The sequence below is a fragment of the Limulus polyphemus genome, unplaced genomic scaffold (genome assembly GCF_000517525.1).
Source record: "Limulus polyphemus unplaced genomic scaffold, Limulus_polyphemus-2.1.2 Scaffold68, whole genome shotgun sequence".
Classification (NCBI taxonomy): Eukaryota; Metazoa; Arthropoda; class Merostomata; order Xiphosura; family Limulidae; genus Limulus; species Limulus polyphemus.
This window is the reverse complement of record NW_013665678.1, coordinates 1-23,690: the sequence shown is the minus strand read 5'-3', so window position 1 is coordinate 23,690 and position 23,690 is coordinate 1. Positions and strand designations below refer to the sequence as shown.

At 33.2% G+C, this 23,690-nt stretch overlaps 1 protein-coding gene across 1 annotated transcript in view; it reads right to left on the bottom strand.

Moving 5' to 3' along the window:
• LOC106465435 (piezo-type mechanosensitive ion channel component 2-like) overlaps positions 1–23,659 on the bottom strand; it is a 47,064-nt gene extending 23,405 nt beyond the window's left edge. Inside the window, exons 1-11 of the mRNA XM_022393852.1 lie at positions 23,187–23,659; positions 20,248–20,413; positions 18,498–18,626; positions 15,560–15,796; positions 13,190–13,456; positions 10,999–11,131; positions 8,589–8,794; positions 6,325–6,473; positions 4,028–4,177; positions 1,579–1,775; positions 1,195–1,343 (exon numbers count right to left, since the gene is read on the bottom strand). Of these exons, the coding sequence (XP_022249560.1) occupies positions 1,195–1,343; positions 1,579–1,775; positions 4,028–4,177; positions 6,325–6,473; positions 8,589–8,794; positions 10,999–11,131; positions 13,190–13,456; positions 15,560–15,733 (1,425 nt within the window). The 5' untranslated portion in view covers positions 15,734–15,796; positions 18,498–18,626; positions 20,248–20,413; positions 23,187–23,659. The remainder of the gene's footprint in view (positions 1–1,194; positions 1,344–1,578; positions 1,776–4,027; positions 4,178–6,324; positions 6,474–8,588; positions 8,795–10,998; positions 11,132–13,189; positions 13,457–15,559; positions 15,797–18,497; positions 18,627–20,247; positions 20,414–23,186) is intronic.
• Between the last annotated feature and the right edge of the window lie 31 nt (positions 23,660–23,690).

Genomic DNA, 23,690 nt, shown 5'->3' with positions numbered 1-23,690 from the left:
CATCACAGTAGCTATTTTATTGGGTATCCATTCACTGTAGTGTTCCCAGATTTGAACATCACAGTAGCTATTTTATTGGTTATCCATTCACTGTAGTGTTCCCAGATTTTGGCATCACAGTAGCTATTTTATTGGTTATCCATTCACTGTAGTGTTCCCAGATTTGGGCATCACAGTAGCTATTTTATTGGTTATCCATTCACTGTAATGTTCCCAGATTTGGGCATCACATTAGCTATTTTATTGGTAATCCATTCACTGTAGTGTTCCCAGATTTTGGCATCACAGTAGCTATTTTATTGGTTATCCATTCACTGTAGTGTTCCCAGATTTGGGCATCACAGTAGCTATTTTATTGGTTATCCATTCACTGTAGTGTTCCAAGATCAATCATCTTTCTCCTGTAAAAGATATCCTTCACACAGCCTCAGAACAAAAAATCTAGAAGGGTTATGTCTGTTGACTGTAGCAGCCAGGGAATCAGCCCATCACAGCCACTTTCCCGCATAACATGTTCCCCGAGTCTTGGCACCACTTCTTGACAGTATCCTTAACTGGTGGATCTTTTCCATATATTCTACGATATTGTATTTGCTCTAGAATAGGCAATTTTAACTCCACTAGCCACAGGATGCATATAGCCTTCTCTGTCACGATGTTTGTTAATGACATATTTGATGTTAGCACAAGCATTACACATGATTACTCATTACATGATTATTGCAGAAAATTGCATATATGAAGCCTTTTATCCACCAAAAGCCATAAGTTCATATCTGTTACTGGTGTAATCAACATGTTTCCTTTACAAAATGTGTACTGGATATATTGTTAACATATCCATGAGTACTGGTTTAATAAACACGTACTAGATACACTGTTACCACGACTGTGAGTAATTGCTATAATAATCATCTTCCTTTAAACGTTTGTACAGGATATGTTGTCTGTCAGTTAATTAAATAAAAACTGATTTAGTTAAGTAACTTTATTTCTCTTATTTAATGTCTCAGTCCTTCTCAACAGTTGTTAAAGCAATTAACATTGAGAGTTATAAATAAATAGAAGTTGGAAGTTTGACTGACCTTACATCTGATGGTCACTTTCCTCATCAAACGTATAGTCAAGTTGAGGTTGTTTGAACAGCTGTAAAAAACTTAACTTTTTTTAAACTTTAAAATAAACAATACTTACATCATGAAGAGCCAACCAGAGAACTGAAAACAGAACAATCTTAATAACATGGATCTCCAGAAACTGCCAGATCAGGTCACTAACACCCTGACTAATAGTCACTGCTCTCTCCAGAATCAGGTGAAACCACCTCTTCAGGGTTTTAATATCTGAAAATTCAGAATAAGAAATATTATAATATTGGCATACATCGTGTAAGTGATCAACTTTGGTAGGTCGACAAAATAAAGTTTGTAAAACAACATTTATAAATAAGTTAGTAACTGTAAGTTTGGAAAATTCACCCATACAATTAGTTATACTTTTACCATAAATATCCTCAATTAACAGATTTTTCATTTCTAGAGGTTATTTACCACTATTTGTCTCCTACCATAGATTTACCTTCATCGCCTCCCCTCCATTCATTACCCCTCTTTGTTGAAGCAAATGAGGTATCGGGCAAAGATGTTGCTGCAGAAACAGTGGCATATTCTTCTGTTTCTGTTTCATTAGTCTCTCCTATTACAACCTTGGTAGCATCAACTTTAGGTGACATTACTAATTTTGTCTGCTTTATGGAAGAATCAGAAATCTTGTTTCTGAGAGAAAGAAAAATTGAAAAAATTCATTGTAGAACTTCAAATACAAGTTCAACAGAAGAACTGTGAGTACAAAGGAAACTGAAGATGAACTTCAAACTTAACTGAAGAAGAAATAGAAAATAAACTCAAAGTACAAGTTTAAGTCAAAGGTAACTATAATTACAAGTTTAACTGAAAGAAAAATTCAAATAAAGGTTTAATAGGACAAAAACTAAAATTATGTTTTAAATATAACAATGTGCACATTTTAAGGGAATGAGAACAACAAGTTGAAATGAAGGACAGCAACAAGTTTAACAGTAGAACAACTACACGTATAAATGAAGGACAGCAACAAATTGAATAGAAGGACAACTACACATATAAGTGAAGGAGAGCAACAAGTTTAACAGTAGGACAACTACACGCATAAATGATGGAAAACAACAAGTTTAACAGAAGGACAACTACATGTATAAATGAAGGAAAACAACAAGTTTAACAGCAGGACAACTATAGTTACAAATGAAGGACAGCAACAAGTTTAACAGTTGGACAACTACTCGTATAAATGAAGGACAGCAACAAGTTTAACAGAAGGACAACTACAGGTATAAATGAAGGAAAACAACAAGTTTAACAGAAGGACAATTACACGTATAAATGAAGGAAAACAACAAGTTTAACAGCAGGACAACTACAGTTACAAATGAAGGACAGCAACAAGTTTAACAGAAGGACAACTACATGTATAAATGAAGGAAAACAACAAGTTTAACAGTTGGACAACTACAGGTATAAATGAAGGAAAACAACAAGTTTAACAGAAGGACAACTACACGTATAAATGAAGGAAAACAACAAGTTTAACAGAAGGACAATTACACGTATAAATGAAGGAAAACAACAAGTTTAACAGCAGGACAACTACAGTTACAAATGAAGGACAGCAACAAGTTTTACAGTAGCAAACTATAGGTATAAGTTATAACAACAAGTTTAACAGAAGGACAATTACACGTATACATGAAGGAAAACAACAAGTTTAACAGCAGGACAACTACAGTTACAAATGAAGGACAGCAACAAGTTTAACAGTAGCACAACTACAGGTATAAGTGAAGAAGAGCAACAAGTTTAACAGTAGGACAACTACACATATAAATGAAGGACAGCAACAAGTTTAACAGTAGGACAACTACACGTATAAATGAAGAAAACAACAAGTTTAACAGTAGGACGACTACACGTATAAGTGAAGGACAGCAACAAGTTTAATCTGTTAAACTTGTTGCTGTCCTTCATTTGTACCTGTAGTTGTCCTTCTTAGGACAACTACAGGTACAAATGAAGGACAGCAACAAGTTTAACAGTAGAACAACTGCAGGTATAAATAAAGGAAAACAACAAGTTTAACAGTAGGACAACTACACGTATAAGTGAAGGACAGCAACAAGTTTAACACTAGGACAACTACACGTATAAATGAAGGAAAACAACAAGTTTAACAGCAAGACAACTACAGTTACAAATGAAGGACAGCAACAAGTTTAACAGTAGCACAACTACAGGTATAAGTGAAGAAGAGCAACAAGTTTAACAGTAGGACAACTACACGTATAAATAAAGGAAAACAACAAGTTTAACAGTAGGACAACTACACGTATAAGTGAAGGAAAACAACAAGTTTAACAGAAGGACAACTACACATATAAATGAAGGACAGCAACAAGTTTAACAGTAGGACGACTACACATATAAGTGAAGGACAGCAACAAGTTTAACAGTAGGACAACTACACATATAAATGAAGGAAAACAACAAGTTTAACAGAAGGACAACTACACGTATAAATGAAGGAAAACAACAAGTTTAACAGAAGGACAACTACACGTATAAATGATGGAAAACAACAAGTTTAACAGAAGGACAACTACACGTATAAATGATGGAAAACAACATGTTTAACAGAAGGACAACTACATGTATAAATGAAATAAAACAACAAGTTTAATAGAAGGACAACTACACGTATAAATGAAGGAAAGTGACAGTTTAACAAGTATTAATAAAACTGAAAGAATAATATATGTGCACATAACTGAAGAAGAAGTTTGAGTATAGGATGCTATCATAAGTGGTATAATGTGTTTTAACCTTTACAACTACATCATTTTCATCAGCACCAAACTAGTTTAGTTGAAAGATGAGTTACTTAATCCCCTTACAAAGGCCCATTCCTCCCTACAGCAGATTTAACTATAAATTACCTACAGTCGAAGCCACTGATCAGTAGGAATTCCTTGTGAAAGTAATGCAACTGTATGATAGTGATAATCAAGAAGAAAGTAGGAATGAGTAGCTTCAGGAACAAGATGGCTGGGTTGTCCACGTACTTCTCCAGACCAATATCTTTCTGACTGTGTGAATAATATAATGGATTGAGAAACACCATATTAAATCCAAGGTTATTTCTATACAACATTATATTCAAATTTAAACCACTTGCTTACATTTTGTATTGAAATGACCAGACTTAGAATACTGTAATGGTATTCACTATACTTTGATGATACATACTGTATTAATACGATAATACAGACATGACTAAGATGAAACACACACAACACTCTGATGATACACACACACACACTGCTCTGATGATACACCCACACACTGCTCTGATGATACACACAGTACTCTGATGACACACACACACTAATCAGATAATACACACACGCTGCTCTGATGATACATACACTTTACTGATGATACACACACACTGCTCTGATGATACACACAGTGCTCAGACACGATACAGACTATACTGATGATACATACTGTATTAATATGATAATACAGACATGACTAAGATGAAACAAACACAACACTCTGATGATACACACACTGCTCTGATGATACATACTGTATTAATATGATAATACAGATATGACTAAGATGAAACACACACAACACTCTGATGATACACGCACTACTCTGATGACACACCCACTAATCAGATGATACACACACACTGCTCTGATGATACACACAGTGCTCTGATGATACACACACTACTCTGACACGATACAGAATATACTAATGATACATAATTTAATAACACTCTCCTAAAGGATCTTAGTTTATTCACCTTCTCCAGCTCATGTTGATTAGAAATGTTCTGTACTAAATTCAAATTACTAAGAAAATATAAGTTCATTTACAGAAATGAAAGTTTACCAACATATGTTAAATCTCTCCATCTTCCACTTTGAAGAAGTGACTAACTATTTACATAAGTATGTTAATCAATCAACCAGTTCCTCTCAAACAGTGAAGAAGTAACTCATGACTCACATGTTAACCAACCAGTTCCTCTGTAACAGTGAAGAAATAACTCATAACTTACATTTCAATCAACCAGTTCCTCTCTAACAGTGAAGAAGTAACTCATAATTTACATGTTAACCAATCAACCAGTTCCTCTATAACAGTGAAGAAATAACTCATAACTTACATTTCAATCAACCAGTTCCTCTCTAACAGTGAAGAAATAACTCATAACTTACATGTTAACCAAACAGATCCTCTATAACAGTGAAGAAATAACTCATAACTTACATGTTAACCAATCAACCAGTTCCTCTATAACAGTGAAGAAATAACTCATAACTTATATGTTAATCAACCAGTTCCTCTCTAACAGTGAAGAAATAACTCATAATTTATATGTTAATCAACCAGTTCCTCTGTAACAGTGAAGAAATAACTCATAATTTACATGTTAACCAAACAGATCCTTTTCAACAGTGAAGAAATAACTCATAACTTACATTTCAATCAACCAGTTCCTCTGTAACAGTGAAGAAGTAACTCATAATTTACATGTTAACTAACCAGTTCCTCTCTAACAGTGAAGAAATAACTCATAATTTACATGTTAACCAAACAGATCCTTTTCAACAGTGAAGAAATAACTCATAACTTACATTTCAATCAACCAGTTCCTCTCAAACAGTGAAAAAGTAACTCATAATTTATATGTTAATCAACCAGTTCCTCTCTAACAGTGAAGAAATAACTCATAACTTACATTTCAATCAACCAGTTCCTCTCTAACAGTGAAGAAGTAACTCATAATTTATATGTTAATCAATCAACCAGTTCCTCTCCAACAGTGAAGAAGTAACTCATAATTTACATGTTAACCAACCAGATCCTCTTCAACAGTGAAGAAGTAAATCATAATTTATTTACATGTCAATCAATCAGTTCCTCTCCAACAGTGTAGAAGTAATTAATAATTTATTTACATGTCATTCAATCAGTTCCTCTCCAACAGTGTAGAAGTAACTCATAATTTATTTACATGTCAATCAATCAGTTCCTCTCCCTTACACATTTTACAACTAATAATACTTATGCACTATAGTGTATGGCCTCAGAAAAGTGAAGGGAACAAAAAAATATCCTCTTTTTTTTGTTTTCTAATCCTTCTCCCTCCCACTTTTAAAGTTTTCACTTTTTACTTTATAGGTCTGAGAAACTAAGCCCTCATTTCACTCACTACTGCAGGGGAATTCCTAGATAGTTCGTCCAGTAGTTTTCAAAGTTTTCAAACTGATACGTGTAGATGAAGATGAGGACTAGCATGGAGTAGACAATGACAGTTAGCCAGAAACAATACATCATCCTTCTCCAGAGATTGTAGGAGAACTGGAGAAAACACAAACATTCCCTGATTCACAAAACAAGTGGTATTATCACAAAGACAAATGTTTTATCATCCATCATTTAACCCATCAACTTCTTTATTAAAATATTTTTAATACCTAAAAATATATACACTAAAGACTTATAATGATAATAAATAAAAGGTAAATAAATGGGGACAACACCTCAGTAAAATTTTAAAGGAAGTTTAACTCCATAAGATTATCATAAAATATAAAATTAAATACTTCTCTTGTACCATTTGAAAATAATTATGATTGTTTGTTTGCTTGTTTTTTGAATTTTGCGCAAAGCTACACGAGGGCTATCTGCACTAGCCGTCCATAATTTAGCAGTGTAAGACTAGAGGGAAGGCAGCTATTCATCACCACCCACCGTCAACTCTTGGGCTACTCTTTTACCAACGAATAGTGGGATTGACCGTCACATTATAACGCCCCCACGGCTGAAAAGGCGAGCATGTTTGGTGGGACGGAGATTCGAACCCGCAACCCTCAGATTGCGAGTCGAGTGCCCTAACCACCTGACCATGCTAAATAATTATAAAAATACACTGGTGAATCATATCTCAACTAATGAATAATTGCAGCTAATCGGAGAATTTATGATTGACACAATATATTATTACATAAAATAAAGAGTTGTACATTGCAATAGTATTTTGTACTTGCTTAAAGCATAACAGTACACTCTGGTTTATTCATCTATAAGTTTTTCAATGTATGGTTGTGAAATATGGTTCCAAGTGTCCTGTATTACTCCCCATAAATCAGTTAAGTTGTTTAGTTGCTAAACGACTTTCTCAGTTTTCCTATAAATCCATACATTCAACACTGTTAATATGAATTAGGTCATTACTGGAAAATAAATATTTACGGTATACTTATGAACATAAAAGTTAGTCAGAACGAACAAGTGTAATTAATCTATAAGAAGGGAACTAGTCAGAAGGAAAAACATGTAATTAATCTATAAGAAGGGGAGTAGTGAGAAGGAATGAGTATAATTAATTTATAAGAAAGGGACTGGTCAGTAGGAACAGTTGTAATTAATCTATAAGAAGGAGACTAGTCAGAATGAATGAGTTTAATTAATGTATAAGAAGGGGACTAGTCAGAAGGAATGAGTATAATTAATCTATAGGAAGGGGACTAGTCACAAGGAATGAGTGTGATGAATCTATAAGAAGGAGACTAGTCAGTAGGAACAGTTGTAATTAATCAAAAGAAGGGGACTAGTCAGAATGAATGAGTTTAATTAATGTATAAGAAGGAGATTAGTGAGAAGGAATGAGTGTAATGAATCTATAAGAAGGAGACTAGTCAGAAGAAACAATTGGAATGAATCTATAAGAAGGGAACTAGTCAGTAGGAACAGTTGTAATTAATCTATAAGAAGGGAACTAGTCAGAATGAATTAGTGTAATTAATCTATAAGAAGGGGACTAGTCAGAAGAAATGAGTATAATGAATCTATAGAAAGGGGACTAGTCACAAGGAATGAGTGTTTGTTCCTTGTGACTAGTCCCCTTCTTATAGATTAATTATACTCATTCCTTCTGACTAGACCCCATCTTATAGATTCATTGTGTAATGAATCTATAAGATGGGGTCTAGTCAGAAGGAATGAGTGTAATGAATCTATAAGATGGGGTCTAGTCAGAAGAAACAAGTGGAATGAATCTATAAGAAGGAGACTAGTGAGAAGGAATGACAGTAATTAATCTATAAGAAGAAGTCTAGTGAGAAGGAATGAGTGTAATTAATCTATAATAAGGGGACTAATCAGAAAGAACAAGTGTAATTAGTCTATAAAAAAAAGACAGTTTAAAATCATTGTTAAGACAAACAGGGAACTATTGATTAATATAATATATAAAGGAAATCCTATTGGTTAATAGACTTAATGCAGTGCAGTTTGTTTAATATGAAATTCCTAAGTGTTAGCCATGCTGTAACTTAGCTGTAGAAATAAAAGGATTAACATGTGAAAAAATATACATTTAATATGTAATTCATAAATACCTAATTTCAAGAACTGAGAAATATCATTGAATAACCAAGAACTGGAAGAGTGAATTTAAGTTTAAGACCTTACCTGAAAGACAAGTATGAAGAAAAGACACAAAAACATGTAAGCAATCCTGTACAGGACAACCTTTTCTCCTCCAAGTGATATCACCATTAACATGCAGGTTACAATACAAATCCAGTACTTTACTAGGAGGTTCTTCACGATAACTCCTAGACGACGTACATACAGACCTCCCTTTGAAGTAGCCACGCTTAAACGATGATGTAAGGCTGCTTGAAACAAAACGTTTTGTTAATATCTCTTCTGTTTTATGTCATTTAGAAGTTTGTGTTAAATGAAAACAACTACTTAAAATCGTGATGAAATTTTATATTACAAGCAAGCAACCAAAAGAAAAGTTTGACTTTTATAGGACTCTCAGCAGGATCCCCAAAATATAGAGGACAAACACAGGAACATTTTTCACAATAAATAAGGAAATATAAAGGAATTTTAGGTCAAAATAAAGGATAAGTCTGAAAATGCTGTACATTATCATTAATACTTTGAGCAATAAAAATTATACTTTAGTTGACAGGTGGAAAGCAAAACTTGTGTTATTTACTTGAAACTTAACTTCCTGTTACCAATGGTTACTCTTTTGAGTTTCTACATCACTGATTTTATTACAAGTCACTTTCCACTAGTCACACTTTATTTGTTAAGCACAAAGCTATACAATGGACTACCTGTGTTGTGTCCACCCAGTTCCTTAAAACTAGTCACACTTTATTTGTTAAGCACAAAGCTACACAATGGACTACCTGTGTTGTGTCCACCCAGTTCCTTAAAACTAGTCACACTTTATTTGTTAAGCTACACAATGGACTACCTGTGTTGTTTCTACCCAGTTCCTTAAAACTAGTCACACTTTATTTGTTAAGCACAAAGCTACAGCTGATTTAAACTGCTAAAGTATAACTCATCTGTAACAGCTTGTTTAAACTGTTAAAGTACAACTGAACTATAACAGCTGGTTTAAACTGCTAAAGTACAACTCAACTGTAATAGTCGGTTTAAACTGCTAAAGTACAACTGAACTATAACAGCTTGTTTAAACTGCTAAAGAACAACTGAAGTGTAACAGCTTGTTTAAACTGCTAAAGTACAACTGAAATGTAACAGCTTGTTTACACTACTAAAGTACAACTCCAGTGTAAAAGATGGTTTAAACTGCTAAAGTACAACTGAAGTGTAACAGCTTGTTTAAAATGCTAAAGTGCAAATGCACTGTAACAGCTGATTGACTACTAATGTACAATTGAGTTGTAAAAGATGATTAAGAATGCTACAACAGGACTGAGCTGTAACATGTGTTTCAGACTAAAATGTGTCCAAAATTTAAAGTAATTACCTTGTAGAAATGTGACTCAGATTAGTGACCTTGGACTTTTCAGTCAGATTTCTGACCCATTGTCTTCTTTCTAATATCAACTGAAGTTCATAGTTTTCATGTTAATATTACAATTTGAAGTTGAATACTTGGATAATTCTATGCAGCTTGAATCAAAGCTTCCAGAACGATCTATGTACAGCTGTATCATCCCTATATTCTTTTAGATGCTGCCATCCCTACATCATTTTACATATACAAAATGTTTATTAATACTTGTTTTATGATGTTTTTTCCACTGAGTGAAATATAGTATATTCTATGAATGTGTGTCATAAAATTTAATATTATATAGGATTTATTTTTTATTCCCTAAAGACACCAACTGTATAGTATACAAATCATTGAGTATTCTACATGTTATAGTCATCTAATGTTCATCTAGTATTGGCTGGTATTTCCTGTTTCACGCTGAACTTAAGCTTTTTAAAACTAACTTCAAGGGGTACTGATAACCTCGTTTACACTATAATTATGATTTTTTTTCAATTACTACTAGTTATTACGACTAAATGATGACATCACGCAGTGCTAAGAAATACACAGAGTGTATTTATGTTTTAACTGACATTAATGATAAATTAGTTGTAGATTTATATCAATTGAAACAAGAAGAAGAAAGATGAACAATTTGGTGGGTTGGTCACTTTCTGGTTTGGTATTTTAGCGATGGTTTCTTGCCTTGTTTTTGGTGCTTGTTGGGTAGAGAAACAAATTAAAGTGAGTGACAATCATACTTTAAAGTAAAACTCTCTGTTACTGTTAATTTTTTAAAGTGTGTATTTGTATTGTACTTATTGAGTACCTTAGCCATCCCTACATATAGAGTTTACTGACTCTATAATAAATATATTGTGCTAAAAATTTTTTGTTTATTTAAAAATGGAGAAACAGAGTAAACCCGTGATTTTGTTAAAATGCAAGGGGTTTAATGTGGTTAAAACATTAAGTTTTTCTACTACATTAAGTTTATTTATAAACTCACATTATTTTTCATAATGACCTTACTGTACTCTTCTTAAACACAATAATTAGTCTCACCAGGGTGTTGACAATTTGGCTGATAAGATACATTATATGTTTCCACTCTCTCTGAAATGTCCCTGTTCGCTTCCAGTCGTTTCTCCTCTATGAACTGACGAAGAGTCACCCAGAACACAATGGTGTACAGAATCTGCATGGGAGAAAATAATGTTAGCTTTACATACACAGGACTAATTCTTTGCTTTAGTGGTTACTTAAAAACAATTAAAATACAACATTTTCTAGAGTTCTAGGCATCTAATCAAGTAAATGTGTTCCAGCTTTTGGAAATAGGGTTACATTAAACCTAAACTGAAGTGATTAAAATTTGACATTAAAATATAAACACATTATCAGAAGCAATCAATATCTTTGTACTTTTAGTTCTTTCAGCCTACAAATAAAACCTGTAAAACTATAAAACGTGATCAAATACATTAGAATTAAATCCTGTATAAGCTATTAAATGAATGGAACATTGCGTGCTGACAAGACATTCTAATATTTGTGAACAGTTGTGGATCATGACTAATGATCCAAGACATTCTAATATTTGTGAACAGTTGTGGATCATGACTAATGATCTAAGACATTTTATTATTTATCAACAGTAGTGGATCATGACTAATGATCTAAGACATTCTAATATTTGTGAACAGTTGTGGATCATGACTAATGATCCAAGACATTCTAATATTTGTGAACAGTTGTGGATCATGACTAATGATCTATGTAGCTTAACCATGAAAAACGTTATACTTTAAAATGTACTTAATGTTATATACCTATGTAACTAAGTTTCGTTTTGCTGTTATCTTCCACAAAGTGTGGTTCAGCAAATGATAGTCTTGTTTTGGATTACTAATTTGTTGAATTTACTATTTTCGACTGTACATTATATGTTACTTTAATACTAAATAAAACTGATTCTGGGACAATGGAAACACTGTCTGGTTAATACCAAAAATAATTAACCACAGTCTTGAAAAAGATGCAAATTGTTGCAACGACTTATTGTGCAAGATCATTTAAAAGCAAGAATAAAAAAAACAAGAAAGTGTTAAAACTGAAGAAGGTTTGAAAGCACAACATTCAACAGCAGAAGTTGGAACCATATCTGTTACACTTTCTTTGTAATAAACACTGGTAGAACAAATGATAGTAATTCAGACCACCAATCTGTCTTACATTAACTGTCTTCATCTCATCTAGTAATAAACATACATTGCCAACAAAGATTGGTAGAAAAGGTGACAGTACAATACATCTAGTCTGTCCTACATTAACTGTCTTCATCTCATCTAGTAATGAACATACCTTGCCAACAAAGATTGGTCAAAAAGGTGACAGTACAATACATCAATCTGTCCTACATTAACTGTCTTCATCTCATCTAGTAATGAACATACCTAGCCAACAAAGATTGGTCAAAAAGGTGACAGTACAATACATCAATCTGTTCTACATTAGCTGTCTTCATCTCATCTAGTAATGAACATACCCTGCCAACAAAGATTGGTAGAAAAGGTGACAGTACAATACATCAATCTGTTCTACATTAGCTGTCTTCATCTCATCTAGTAATGAACATACCCTGCCAACAAAGATTGGTCAAAAAGGTGACAGTATAGTACATCAATATATTCTACATTAACTGTCTTCATCTCATCTAGTAATGAACATACCCTGCCAACAAAGATTGGTCAAAAAGGTGACAGTATAGTACATCAATATATTCTACATTAACTGTCTTCATCTCATCTAGTAATGAACATACATTGCCAACAAAGATTGGTCAAAAAGATGACAGTACAGTACATCAATATATTCCACATTAACTGTCTTCATCTCATCTAGTAATGAACATACATTGCCAACAAAGATTGGTCAAAAAGTGACAGTACAGTACATCAATACTGTCCTACATTAACTGTCTTCATCTCATCTAGTAATGAACATACCCTGCCAACAAAGATTGGTCAAAAAGATGACAGTACAGTACATCAATATATTCCACATTAACTGTCTTCATCTCATCTAGTAACGAATGTACTTAGCTAACAAAGATTGGTAGAAAAGATGACAGTACAATACATCAATCTGTCCTACATTAACTGTCTTCATCTCAGCTAGTAATGAACAGAGTTGCTAAAAAAAATACAAAGTACTTTAATAATAAATTCTACTTTCATCTTCTCTGTTCTCTCACCTTCACAGCCAAAGGTTGATAGGAGAGATCATAATATTTCACTAGTCCAATTTGTTCTAGATTAACTGATTCAATCTTGTCAGGCAACTCGGAGTCCCTTAGATTGAGTCCATAAATGTATTGTAGGACCAACAATGCTTCAGCATAAGCCACAAAGAATGGTGAAGAACGTAGACATGCTTGTCGAGAGTTTGGCAACATCCACACGACACAGGACCACAAGAGGAGAATAAATGTTAGCCAGCTGTGGTAGGTGATACTCCAAGTCTAGAAGAGAAGAACACCAGCTCACTACTTCCTATATGCACCAAATTATTAGCCTAATTACTCTATATTGTTATTTTACTTATCATGTTTTTTAATAAACTAAATAGCTCAGATAATGCACTGAAAGTCATGAAAATAAACATTAATTTACACATTGCTCCATAAAAAAATCTGTTTAGTTAGTTACACCTGCAAAAGGATGGTTAAGAGTTGTATATAACTGGGAGCTGTCTTAAAAACATTAACTTTGTGAAAATTGTGCTTACTAATAACTACGTATGCACCATACAATATTTAAATACTCAAATTATCTTCCAGAATTATCATACATACAAATGAATTTACAAGCAAAACCACTCTCTCTCTATATATATAACACAGTACCCTCCAATCTGGCTTTTAACAAAACACAGTGGTGTCCAAATTGACTTTATGTGCAACACTACACTCTCTACACTGACTTTACATACACACAACTCTCTTTAGACTGACTTAAAATACAACAAAATGCTCTTTAGCCTAACTTTACATACAATATAACACTCTTCAGACTAACTTTATGTACAACACAGTGCCCTTTAGACTGACTTTACATACAACATAACACTCTTTAGGCTGACTTAACATGCCACATAATTCTCTTCAGACTAACATTACATACAGCACAGTATTCTTCAAACTGACTTTATATACAAAATACAGCCCTCCAGACTAGCTTTATCAGCTTAAAGACTGTGGTGTTGTATTTAAAGTCAGCTTAAAGACTGTCGTGTTGTATTTAAAGGCAGGTTAATAGAGTGTCGTGTTGTATTTAAAGGCCGGTTAAAAGACTGTCGTGTTGTATTTAAAGTCAGCTTAAAGAATGTCGTGTTGTATTTAAAGTCAGGTTAAAAGAGTGTCATGTTGTATTTAAAGTTAGCTTAAAAGAGTGTCATGTTGTATTTAAAATCAGCTTAAAGACTGTCGTGTTGTATTTAAAGTCAGGTTAAAAGAGTGTCATGAATTTTAAGTCAGGTTAAAAGAGTGTCATGTTGTATTTAAAGTCAGGTTAAAAGAGTGTCATGTTGTATTTAAAGTCAGGTTAAAAGAGTGTAGTGTTGTATTTAAAGTCAGCTTAAAGACTGTCGTGTTGTATTTAAAGGCAGGTTAAAAAGGTGTCATGTTGTATTTAAAGTTAGCTTAAAAGAGTGTAGTGTTGTATTTAAAGTCAGCTTAAAGAGTTCTCTGTTGTATGTGAAGCTAGTCTAAAGGACATTGTTTTGTATGTTATGTCAGCTTAAAAAGTGTTGTGCTGTATGTGATATCAGTCTGAAGGACAATGTGTTGCATCCTTTAAATACAACACCACAGTCTTTAAGCTTATTTTAGCAACTGCTGAACAGTTCTGTTTATAGTATCCTCAGGTATAACAGTCAGAGAGCAGCTGCTGAACAGTTCTGTTTATAATATCCTCAGGTATAACAGTCAGAGAGCAGCTGCTGAACAGTTCTGTTTATTGTATCTTCAGATATAACAGTCAGAGAGCAGCTGCTAAACAGTTCTGTTTATAGTATCCTCAGGTATAACAGTCAGAGAGCAGCTGCTGAGCAGTTCTGTTTATAATATCCTCAGGTATAACAGTCAGAGAGCAGCTGCTGAGCAGTTCTGTTTATAGTATCCTCAGGTATAAAAGTCAAAGAGCAGCTGCTGAGCAGTTCTGTTTATAGTATCCTCAGGTATAAAAGTCAGAGAGCAGCTGCTGAGCAGTTCTGTTTGTGATATTCTCAGATATAACAATATAACGTAATTAAGGTATTTACCATCATTATAATTAGGGCAATGTAATTAACGTATTTACCATTATTATAATAAAGGTAATATAATTAAGGTATTTACCGTTATTATAATAAGGGTAATGTAATTAACGTATTTACCATTATTATAATAAAGGTAATATAATTAAGGTATTTACCATCATTATAATAAGGGTAGTGTAATTAACGTATTTACCATTATTATCATAAGGGTAACGTAACTAAGGTATTTACCATCATTATAATAAGGGTAATGTAATTAACATATTTACCATTATTATAATAAAGGTAATATAATTAAGGTATTTACCATCATTATAATAAGGGTAGCAATATAGCTTCCTTGTTTCATTAGTGTAAACAGACAGGTGAACAATGAAAAATACAAGGATTTTCTAATATCAATTGACACCACTTCATCATCTGAGTCACCATCAAAAAAATCTCCATCAGTGGAAAGAATAATACTTCCATTTAGGTCCATGGCCAGGCTGTCTTTTGGCTGTGATGGATCTTCAGGATCTATTCCATTATCGTCTTCTAGAAGCTACCAAAAAAAAGGTGAAATTTATCACAACCTGGCAAGTACAAGACACCTGTCAACAAGTCAGCTTAGAGATTGGACTAGTCATTTAGTAACCTGACAGGTACAAGACATCTGTCAACAAGTCAGCCTAGAGATTGGACTAGCTCTAAGTATCCTGGGAACTATAAAATACCTGTCAACAAACCAGCCTAGAGATTAGACTAGTCCTTTAGTAACCTGATAGGTATAAAACACATGTCAACAAGTCAGTCTAGAGATTGGACTAGCTCTAAGTATCCTGGGAACTATAAAATACCTGTCAACAAACCAGCCTAGAGATTAGGACTAGTCCTTTAGTAACCTGATAAGTATAAAACAGCTATCAACAAACTACCTTAGAGACAGGACTAGTCCTTTAGTAACCTGATAAGTATAAAACACATGTCAGTAAACCAGCCTAGAGATTGACCTAGCCCTCAGTAACCTAGGAAGTATAAAACACCTATCAACAAGTCAGGTTAGAGATAGGACTAGTCTTTTAGTAACCTAATAAGTATAAAATACCTATCAACAAGTCAGGTTAGAGATAGGACTAGTATTTTAATAACCTGATAAGTATAAAATACCTATGTCAGGTTAGAGATAGGACTAGTCCTTTAGTAACCTGATAAGTATAAAATACCTATCAACAAGTCAGGTTAGAGATAGGACTAGTCCTTTAGTAACCTGGAAAATATAAAACACCTATCAACAAACTACCTTAGAGATTGAACTAGTCCTTTAGTAACCTGGGAAGTATAAAACACATGTCAATAAACTAGCTTAGAGATTGACCTAGCCCTCAGTAACATAGGAAGCATAAAATACCTATAAACAAGTCAGGTTAGAGATAGGACTAGTCCTTTAGTAACATGGGAAGTATAAAACACTTTGTCAACAAATCAGGTTAGAGACAGGACTAGTCCTTTAGTAACCTGGTAAGTACAAAACACCTACACTTATTTATCAACAAGATAAAATATAATACATTTTTCTTTAAAGTTTTGTCAATAACAACAAATAAAATGGACAAGCATAGTTCTAACTGTTACCATAGGAATAAAAAAAATGTGGAAAACAAGTTATGTACACAATGTAGACAATACTACTTATAACATGAACGAACATAGCTATAATGACAATACTATACTTAACATGGACAAACAATATAAACATAGCTATAATAGCAATACTATACATAACATGGACAAACAATACAGTTATAATATAATATCTGTAGCAATGAAACTAGTGTTATACTGCACAAACAGGATTGATAACGTTATCTGTAATGATGAGACTAGTATTATATTACACAAACAGGATTGATAACTTTATTTGTAATGATGAGACTATTATTATATTACACAAACAAACAGGACTGATGGTTTTATCTTTAGCAATGAAACAAGTATTATACTGCACAAACAGGATTGATAACGTTATCTGTAATGATGAGACTAGTATTATCTTACACAAACAGGATTGATAACTTTATCTGTAAGTTGAGACTAGTATTATACCAGATAAACAAGATTGACAGTTTTAGATGGTGTACTTGAAATTACTAATCTTGTCTGTCAGTCATGACACTAGTCTTATCATTGTACTTGAAATTACTAATCTTGTCTGTCTGTTATGACACTAGTCTTATCATTGTACTTGAAATTACTAATCTTGTCTGTTTATCATTACAATAGTCTTATCATTGTACTTGAAAATAAAAATTTCTGTATTATGAAACTAGTCTATTTGTTAGAATTAAGTTTAACAATCCTGTCTGTTTATGTTAAAAGTAATATTGTTACAAGTAAAACAAACTATTCCCGTGTTTATTAAAGTATTGTTTTTTACATTGTGATAAGACTATTGTAATGATAAACAGACAAGATTAGTAATTTCAAGTACAATGACAAGACTAGTGTTACAATGAACAGAAAAGTTATCATTTCAGTTATAATAACAGGACTGTGTTATGTTATATAGACAAATTATTTTAGCTATAATGACTGGAACAATATTGTTAGTTTTAACCATAGAAATAAGGTATTAATGATGCTAATAATGTAATGCTCAACTATTTTCAATATGTATAAAAAAAATATTTTCCAAGTGTTTTAAAACCTTTCAAGTTGTAAGTGCTCTCAATTTACTTACAAAAACCAAGGTTGTTTTGAAGGGTTTCCCCAATTTATTAGATCAAAAGATAACACCTTACAGGTGTTAAAAAGTAATACTGTGTTTCAAAAGTTCGATTACATTTTATGGGTGTTAAAAAAGTAAAGTTGTGTTTCAAAAGTTTGATTAAACCTTATGGGTGTTTAAAAAGTTGGGTTTCAAAAGTTTGATTATACCTTATGGGTGTTAAAAAAGTTGTGTTTCAAAAGTTGGATTACATCTAATATGTGTTAAAAAGTATAGTTGTATTTCAAAAGTTCAAATAATAATAACAAACAATAAGTTTCTCATAAAAGCAACAATAACAAAAACTTTATCATGTATAGTAGTACTTAACACAGACCCAAAATAAAATAAAACATTCAAAACTTGATAATAACAAACATCTTTAAGACAGACATTCATAATAATAATAAAAAATATTATATTTTTCTAATCAACATGAAAAAAGCTCAGGCAAAGCTGCAGCTAGGGAGAGCTATAGTTAGGGTTGTGCAGTACATACGACTTGACTGCCTTCTTGCACGTTGCGATGTCTACATCTTAACAAGACAGCAGAAGAGCGCGGAGAGCTTCTTTTTGAGTCATCTCTGGCTACAGCATGCTCAGCATTGCTTTGGAGCTCTTCTGTTACCTAAAGAGGCCAACAAGCTGAAGTATTTCCATATATAATGCTTTAACCTGCCACTCTGAGCACTAAAAATCATTTATGAAAACTAATAACAGGCTTATGATATTTTGCTTGTCATAACCTTTGATCTACATCTAGTAAAATACTTTTATAAATAATTCATATAAAACAACATAATCCAAACAAAGTTCTTGCAGATTTTAGAAATTTACACTAAGATTTAGCCATTCACTTTTTAGTGGATAAGGAGAGTAAGTACTGCACTAGTATTAAACGCTAAGCTGATTCTGAGAATTAAAACTTCACATTCTCCATCAGACACAGAGTTTACCAGTAATATATTTACAGTACATTAATTAATAAAATTGCTCTGCTTAAAATTTCTTAATTTATGACTCATGCTTTTTTATAAGATACACATGAGCCTGTGACGAGAGTTGATTAAACAACATATAGTGTTTAATTTTAATAAATAACACATGAATGACCATACGAATTTATCTGTGAAGCTAATTAAAGTTTTTCTTTTATTAATTTTTTTGGCTGGGATTTGAACCTGAGAACTCTTGGATGTCAAACAATAATTCTATCAACTGAGATCAATAGGCAAGTGCTCTATCAACTTAACTAAACAAATAACCGTTAGCAACTACTAATAAGGCAGCAGTCCATCCCTAGCCCTTATCTCAGGGTCACAAGATAATCACTATTTGAGTGCCAGTTTTTACTGCAGTGACTTAATTTTTTCTTTTATTATTTCCCCAGCTCAGATTCAAACCCGAGAACTCTCAGAACAACTCAAACTACCACACAAGATTAGTAATGGAAAACTGAATGTTGGGGTATATTTAAATCAAAATTTTATCAAATATCTTTTTCAAAATGCATGACTGAGATGAATTTGATTTTCTTTTATAGAATGTAAATGAGCAACAATCACTTCATTCTTATGGTATATAATTAAGTAGAAATAATCACCAATGTGAAAACACTTTTTATCTTTACACATGTGTGTATATAAGAATATTTTAGTCTGGAAAACAAACTAAAGAAAGAATTTTAACAAAACCTTTTTTCCAGCAAGAAGCAGCCTATAAAATAATACACAAATGATTCAAACATTACACTCAAAGAGAAAATGCAAGCAAACCAAACTGACAAAACTATGCAACAAATCAATTATTCAAAGACAAAATTACATAAGTGATATTACATAAGTGTGATATCCAAAAATATTTTTCAAATCTTCCCCTCAGATTACCGACTTGTTTTTATGTTATTGTGGGTTCCATATATTACATTAAACTTAGTAATTTCATATTTACACCTGTTACAACACTCAGTGTAAGGAACAGGGTCCAAATGATTAGGTGAAATCACTCATTTTCTAAATAAAATACTCTAGTTGTAATTAGTGGAATTACCATACATGTTGATGGCATTTTTCTTTAGGTTTTTTTTTTACCTTATGTGTTATATGGACCAAGTAACTACCAGTGTTAATAACCACTATGGAATTCCTAAGTAACTCTGTGGTTTATATATATAAATCACTATCTACCTATCAAAGCATTAATCACGTTTAAACCAGTAATACATGTACATAAACAGAAAATATACCCACATCTGCATAGAGTTTATAGCGAATCAAGAAACAGAGCAGCCAATACAGGCCAAGCAATACAAGTGGCTGTATGTATACAGTCCAGTGCTCTGGTCGGAAGATTATGGTTCGACTGTCTTCAGTGCTACCACAAGTGGAATCCACAAGTCCCACCAAGCCCAGCAATCTACGAAATACAAAACATCATAATCTGTAAATTATCAAGCTTAAATTTGAATAAGCCACAAACTGTATAACTTGCACTGTACAAGTCCTACCTAATTAAAAAGAATTGTTATAAAATGATTTTATTTTTAATATCAATAATAAGCAACTTATATAAGTTTATAGTTTGCTTGTTTATTGAATTTGCACAAAGCTAATCAAGAGATATCTGTGCCAGCCATCTCTAATTTTGAAGAGATAAGACTAATATGAAGGTAGCTAGCCATCACAACCCACTATCAACTTCTTTACCAACGAATAGTGGGGTTGTCTGTAACATTATAATGGCTGAAAGAGCAAGTATTTTGGGTGAAAAGATTTGAACTCATGATCCACTTTAATCACCTGACCATGTCGGGCTTTAATTAGTACAAAACATATTCAGCAGGCGTCTCTCTTTAACCAACTTCCTTTGCTACTCATTTCAAAACAGTGTTTGGAATATGACCTGATACTACACCAGCCAGAACTTTAATACCTGTATCAGTACCATCTGCTGGAGTTTAAAAGGTTTTAAACACTCTGTACTGAATTCCCTTGTATTCTGTATATGCTTCATCTACATGGAATTCAAGGATAGATGATATTTCAGGTTTTATACAAAGGCTTTCAAAAAATTCTCTCCTCCAAGCAAGTGTTTGGATAAATGTTATCATATATTATTATAAATAATATTCAACTTTACTTGTAGAAATATCAATAGAAATTTTCTATTTTTTATATGAGAAAGTGTAAAACTTGAATTAATGCTGAAAAGTTTGTTTTCCACATCAATGCCTGTCTTTCAATTACAACTAAATTTCTCTTTATCTTATGTAAATAACTTTCTATCTCTTTTGTTTCATACACATAAGTATGTGTTTACAACACAAGGGCCTGTAGTATGCAAGAACTGAATACAGCCCAGTGGTTAGCATGCTCGACTATGGATATGAGGTTCAACACGAACTTACTATTAGGCCTGACAAAAACAGCCCAAGAGTTGGCGATAGGTGGTGCTGACTAACTTCATTCTTTCTAGTTTTTCACTTAAAAATTAAGGATAGTTTGTTTGTTGTTGAGTACAAAGTACACAATGGGCTATCTGTGATCTGCTCACCATAGGTGTCGAAACTTATCAAGCCACCTGGGGATAAACATTAAGGATAACTATCACATATAACCATCAAGTAGCTTTGTGCAAAATTCAACAACAAATAAGTAGGATGCAAATAATACATACCTTACTGTCCTACAACACATATGTTCTACTTACAAAATCTTTTGTATTTTTCTAGACTTGTTAAATCTGGTTGAAGTCATCCAACCTCAGGTATTACTTTCTTTATTTCCACCAGTAAAGGAACTTATTTTATGGATAGTTACACTGCATGTACTACCTAACCTAGTTTATCAAGGACAAATGTTATATGTAACAGAGATATTTCAGTGAAACTTTTCTGATAGATCAGCTACAGAGAGATTATGTATTCTGAATGTAGTTTTCAGATGAGATTCACTCTAACTTCTTAAGAAAGCAGCTGGTTTCTCTGAAAAGCTCAAGCCTTGCTGTGAAAGTTCTGTCTTTGTGTCAGTGTGTTTATCCATGTTGAGAGTGCCAAGGCTTGCTGTGAAAGTTCTGTCTTTGTGTCAGTGTGTTTATCTGTGTTGAGAGTGCCAAGGCTTGCTGTGAAAGTTCTGTCTTTGTGTCACTGTGTTTATCCATGTTGAGAGTGCCAAGCCTTGCTGTGAAAGTTCTGTCTTTGTGTCACTGTGTTTATCCATGTTGAGAGGACCAAGCATTGCTGTGAAAGTTCTGTTATTGTGTCACTGTGTTTATCCATGTTGAGAGTGCCAAGCCTTGCTGTGAAAGTTCTGTCTTTGTGTCACTGTGTTAATCCATGTTGAGAGTGCCAAGGCTTGCTGTGAAAGTTCTGTCTTTGTGTCACTGTGTTTATCCATGTTAAGAGTGCCAAGGCTTGCTGTGAAAGTTCTGTCTTTGTGTCACTGTGTTTATCCATGTTGAGAGTGCCAAGGCTTGCTGTGAAAGTTCTGTCTTTGTGTCACTGTGTTTATCCGTGAAACAAAGACAGAACTTTCACAGTAAGCCTTGGCACTCTTAACATGGATAAACACAGTGACACAAAGACAGAACTTTCACAGCAAGCCTTGGCACTCTTAACATGGATAAACACAGTGACACAAAGACAGAACTTTCACAGCAAGCCTTGGCACTCTAACATGGATAAACACAGTGACACAAAGACAGAACTTTCACAGCAAGGCTTGGCCTCTCAACATGTCCTGTCTTTGTGTCATGTGTTTTGCCTGATGATCATGTGAAATTCATCATATTCACTTCATTTAAACAAAGTTTAATTCTCTTCATTTCTTTATACATAACATTTTTTCACTAGTCCTGCCACTATCCAGAACTCAGTAATCGAAGACTTTGCTGAAATAAAAATTTATTTTTGTTTTGAGTTCACTTGCAATGAATTACTACACCATTTCTTCTACATATGAGATTCACAACAAATCTCGTTTTTACAAGAATCAAGCGACTCTGAGCTATGTTAATCTATAAATCAGTACACATTTTACACATTTGTTTCATAAGCATTTCACATATATTTTTTCATATATACATACATACACACATACACACATTCATGAGCTATTTTACTCTAAATAACCTCTACTTTAAAACCTCAACTTTAGCTAAATACTCACTGTTTTATTTTTTTTTAACAAACCTTGCTCCCTGGTTTTTGGGATGAATGAGCTTCTGAGCATAGTCAGTTGATACAGGTACAAAACAATAATATTACTGGCACAGTAGACAGCCAAAACTGTTCTAACTAAAATGAAAGTTTGGCCTAGCTTCTGGCTACATGCCAACCAGGTAGCAATTGATAGGAACAACAGAAAGTAAGTTGATGAAATCAATGATGGGTGAAGGATCCCAGCACCTGCTAGGAATACCAAGAACATAAGCTCTCCACAAACAGCGAGAAGCTCAGATGGAAACTTTTTTTTTTCCTTGAGAAACAATTTATGTTTCTTACTGTGTTCTTTTTCCTGAGGTAAAATAATATCAGAAAGTTTTTCAGATGTAACTAAAACCCCCACCGTAGTCAAAAGAATAATGAAATCCAGTCCCATGAGACGCAAGGCGTCCAATGGCTGGATGTCATCAAGTCCGTGAAGTCCAATCAAAGCAAGCAGTCTTCCATCTCTTGTGCCTGAAATACAGAAAT